This window comes from Aptenodytes forsteri, unplaced genomic scaffold (genome assembly GCF_000699145.1).
Source record: "Aptenodytes forsteri isolate BGI_AS27 unplaced genomic scaffold, ASM69914v1 Scaffold146, whole genome shotgun sequence".
Classification (NCBI taxonomy): Eukaryota; Metazoa; Chordata; class Aves; order Sphenisciformes; family Spheniscidae; genus Aptenodytes; species Aptenodytes forsteri.
The window spans coordinates 4792848-4797120 of NW_008795128.1; the positions used below are offsets into that span (position 1 = coordinate 4792848).

At 49.8% G+C, this 4273-nt stretch overlaps 1 protein-coding gene across 1 annotated transcript; it reads right to left on the minus strand.

The window, feature by feature from the left end:
• Positions 1 to 116: 116 nt before the first annotated feature.
• SLC35C1 (solute carrier family 35 member C1) lies at positions 117 to 4267 on the minus strand. The gene is made up of 2 exons (XM_009277595.2): positions 3821 to 4267; positions 117 to 2027 (listed from the first exon to the last, which is right to left on the minus strand). The coding sequence occupies exons 1-2, from the start codon at positions 4191 to 4193 to the stop codon at positions 1468 to 1470; spliced, it is 933 nt and encodes a 310-aa protein (XP_009275870.2). The 5' UTR covers positions 4194 to 4267; the 3' UTR covers positions 117 to 1467.
• Between the last annotated feature and the right edge of the window lie 6 nt (positions 4268 to 4273).

The window sequence follows — 4273 nt, forward strand, 5'->3', positions numbered from 1 at the left end:
CACCCTGCACCGGTACCTGTCGTCATGAAACCCGGAGCAGGAGCCCCCCGAAATTAGACAGGAACATATTCTGGGCAGAAATGGAGTGTCCTTCTGTAGGAGCGGCCAGACATTACACACGGGGGCAAGGGTATAACACGTATGATCCATGGGGCAGGGTACTAAGCAGCCACATCAACTGCCCAGCATCCCGGTTCAAATAACCCTTTAAATATAAAGGGGCCAGGGGTTTAGAAAGCTGGTGCAACATCACAGCTGACCATAGGATGTTGCTGCTGAGCCCCGGGATCAGAAATCATAGCTGTACAGCAACTTCAGGTGGCACTTGCATGAGACCAGATGGAGGGGCAGAGATTTCTGCAGAATTAACTGTTCAGCAGCAAGTTTCAAGTAAAGGGATTGATGCAGCTGAGCAAAACTAGGATTTTTTGGGGTGAAGGATTCACTGAGCTGGCCATGGGGGGTTGTTTAAAAGGAATGAGCCAAAAGACTAACTGCAAACACCAGAGGAGATCCACAGTAGGTATGGAATAAGTCCCCTGAAACAAGCCAAATTAGTAGGAACCCCATTTTCAAACACAAACCTACCCCCTACACAGAGGGTAAAGAGGACAAGTGCTGAGAACCCCGTGAACTGGGATCTATCTCCACCCTACAGAAGCAAGTGCTTCAGAGTAACTTTTCCCCTCCTGCCTGTCACTGAGAGAGGCAGAGGCCAAGCTCGCTCCTCCCTGAGAAAGGCCACTTGAGGGAGCATGCTCTCCCTCACAGGACACAGGGCAGAGGGAATGAGAAGTTTCACTGCTGCTTCTTAACATGATTTCCCGAACTAAGAAACCAGGTGGAGAGAAACACAGAAGAGACATCAGCAGGATGTGATACGGACTCTTTGGAAAGGAGATCTGGAGGCACTGCTGTTGCTTAGGCTTGTACAGAACCAGAAGGGAGGGAATTTCCCATCCTTTGCATTGAATGGGGCAACAGGAAGAATGGCTGTTGCCAATCCTTTTACAGCAGAACCATTTACTGGAGTATATCCCCAAAACTCTGGCTACCTGCCTCTTCCTTACACAGAAGTTCAGGATTTTATAACTTCGGACTGCATTCATTCAGTTAATTCTAGATCCCTAACTACACAAAGCTCCCATCCCGGTCTTTGCCTGCTATGACCCCACCCACCCAGAGATGCAAATTGCCCGGATTAGGTCAGTATCAACATCCATTTTAAAAAACGATCACAAAAAACCTGATTGCTCTCTACAACATATGCTCTCCCCAATTCCGATACAGGGTGAGATCCCGTGGATAAAACACAATTCAGTTAGGTCTTTGGCTCTAGTTCCTGACACAGTTCCCCATACACTTTGCAGGTGAATTTTTTCCTGCTCCTTGCTTTTCTTCTCCCCAGGAAGCAAGGAGCACCGAAGGTTAACCCCTTGGGCACAGAAATGGAGGTGCAGGAGCTGCTTACACACCAGTCTCATTTCTTTCGCTGCTTTTGACATTAGGATCCTCTTGTACCTTTCTCATCTCCAGCCCTTTCACCCACGTGTAGGCAAAGGAGCCCCCCAGAACCATCAAGTTACTCGCCCACCACAAGAAGCTCTTTGTCTCCTCAAAGTAGATAACAGCCAGCACTGTTTGGGCACAGGCCTTGGCTGTCCCAGACACGTTGTGGGTGAGTGGGCTAGTGAACTTAATCTGAAGTCCGGTCACATACCCAATGGCAAAGCCAAACACTCCTCCCAGGGTCATCATGCCCCAAAAACTGGGGCTCCCCAGCTTGTCAAAGTGGTAGAGGGTGCGGAACTCGCCCAGCAGCATCATGAGGGGGAAGAAGAGGACACAAGCATTGACGTTGTTGTAGAAGGTCAGGCGCCAGATGCTACCATCCACCACAGGCAGCACCTTCTTGGTGTAGATGGCATTGAGCGAGACACACAGGCTTGCTATGATCCCAAAGAATATACCTGTCCATGACAGAGTGCCCTCTGCTCCTTCCTGGTCAACACCCAGCCAGAAGCCACCTGCAACCAAACAAATCAGATGTCATCTGAACAACTGCTGAAGGACTCAAAACATACAGTCAGCAATCCATCATCTACCTTATACTGAACAACCGCAAGCAGAGACAGGCTTAAGGGCTTCCCCTTTCTGTTAAGTGAACCCACAAACTGTCATGACTAGTGTCCTGGGAAGATTTATTTTGGGAGTACAGGTAATTTATGGTGCTATCACTCAATCTCAGAGGACTGATTCCCACACTGAGCAGGCAGCATGAGTTTAGAAACTATTATTCCAAAGAGCCATGAACTAAAGTTAAAGCTGCTCTTTCTGTATAGGTCATTTTCAGGAGACCATATGATTTTTTTTTTAATTGAAAAGGTAGCGAACTGACACACAGATAGCAAGAAATATTCCTCAAGGTTTTTTAAAAAAAAAAAAAAAGGCCTCACAGGTTTTGCTGCGCTATTAACAGGAAGGGAAAGATCGGTCAGAAAATAAGATGGAAAGGTAGTAAACACATGGATGTAATATTAAGAACCTTGATCAAAAAAAGATCACAAGGCAGAAACTGAGTGCAGTTATCTTCAACATGTTAACCTTCTTTGATGGGTAATGCACTCTAATCACCTCCGAAACAGGAGCTACAGGCTTTGTGTCTCCACGGCATTGAGGGAGACCTCTCCCCATCCAGCTCATAAGCAAAACATAGAAGGGGAGATGAGCTATTGAAGGAGCGCTGCACCGCCTCTCCATTAGCTGCTTCATGCTGGAAGCTGTCTGGGAAGTTGCCTGCAAAGCAGCTAGTGCTTTAAACTAAACCCAAATACAAATGGGTTCAATGCACAGACAGGAAGGGCTTTGTGTCAGGCCACAGAGGATGCTCAGCTACGCTGCTATAGGCATATGGGCAATGCTCCCACAGCAAAAGGAGATGGAGCCGGGGGAGAGAATCTTAAGAGAAACCCTGCAAGGCTGCCATAGTCCTGGGCAATACTCAAACACAAGACTAGCTGAAGGCAATTGCTTGCATCGCTCGGGTGGAAAAAACAGTAGTTCAGTTCCTGTTCACCTCTTCTGTGGAGAGGAGAATCTCTTGTCTCATTTTCATCTGAGTCCATCTGCTTGTCTAAGCACCAAAGTGAACGCATGTCCATCTGGAATTGGACTGAAGTCAACATTTCACAATTCTTGGCATCTAAATGGCCCTCCAGTGGAAGGTAGCCTTTGGCCTTTGGCATGAAAGACTTGTAAGCAATTCCTGTTAAGCCAGTCAATGCCCTGCCCTACATCCTAACCACACAACCAGATCTTCTGGTGGTGTTTTACGCTTGGCTTGATCAGCTAACCCTTCATCACATGCATTCAGCCTGTCTGAATTGGCTGGCTCCATTGTATGGTCCCAATGGTGCAGACATAAATACTGTTATTGTTACCAAAGTTAATAATCAATAAGCACTTGAGAACAGGGAGAAAGCCACCTGCTGTTTTATGGCCTTTGTGGGGACAAAAAAGGTAAGGCAAGTTAAACTTCATCAGAGAATAGACAGGTTTTAGTGCTCAAAGGAAAAAGGAGCCATGGTAAAGTAAGAGTAATTTCCTTTCTTAACGAGTTACCCGTTACCTACATGCTCCAGACATGCGAAGCGGGTTGTCCAAGGCAGAGCAAGGCACAAGCCCTGAGCTACCCCACCTCACCAGGGAGCTGCCGTGCAGGTGGGGATGGTTTCCCAAGGGGAAGACACCCCACCTCTGGCACTCTGAGGTTATGGGGCCAGCCGTAGGGTGGGTGCAGCCCCCTCTCGTTCCCCCTCACCTATGATGACTCCGCAGGCCAGGAGGGCATAGACGGAGGTGGTCTGCTTGAGGAGCAGGTAGGAGAGCAGCACGTTGAAGACAGTGGTGAGGGAGCGCCCCACGTTGTAGAAGGCTACGCCGACGTGCTTCAGGCAGAGGTTGTTGGAGGTGACCATGCCAATGAAGACGGCAGAGAGGGGCAGGACGCTGCGGGACACCTTGGGGTCGAGGCGGAGGGCAGGCAGGCCGGGGCAGGGGCGCCCACAGGCTGCCCCGAGGCTGAGGCCCAAGCAGAGGGCGGCTGTCAGGGCACACTGGAAGAAGGTGACGAAGAGGGGGGCATCGAGGCGCAGCGAGGGGCTGTCCAGCAGGTACTTGTTGAGGAAGACCATGGCGATGGAGGTGAACCAGTAGAGGCAGACCACCACGGCGATGCGCAGGGCCCGAAGGGCGCCCGCCGGCCCCCGGCCCC

Coding starts and splice junctions, on each gene's coding strand:
- SLC35C1 (XM_009277595.2), bottom strand. CDS start 4,193: ATGGTCTTCCTCAACAAGTACCTGCTGGACAGCCCCTCGCTGCGCCTC. Junction 2,028..3,820: donor GGCCTGCGGAGTCATCATAG/GTGAGGGGGAAC, acceptor GTTTGGTTGCAG/GTGGCTTCTGGCTGGGTGTT.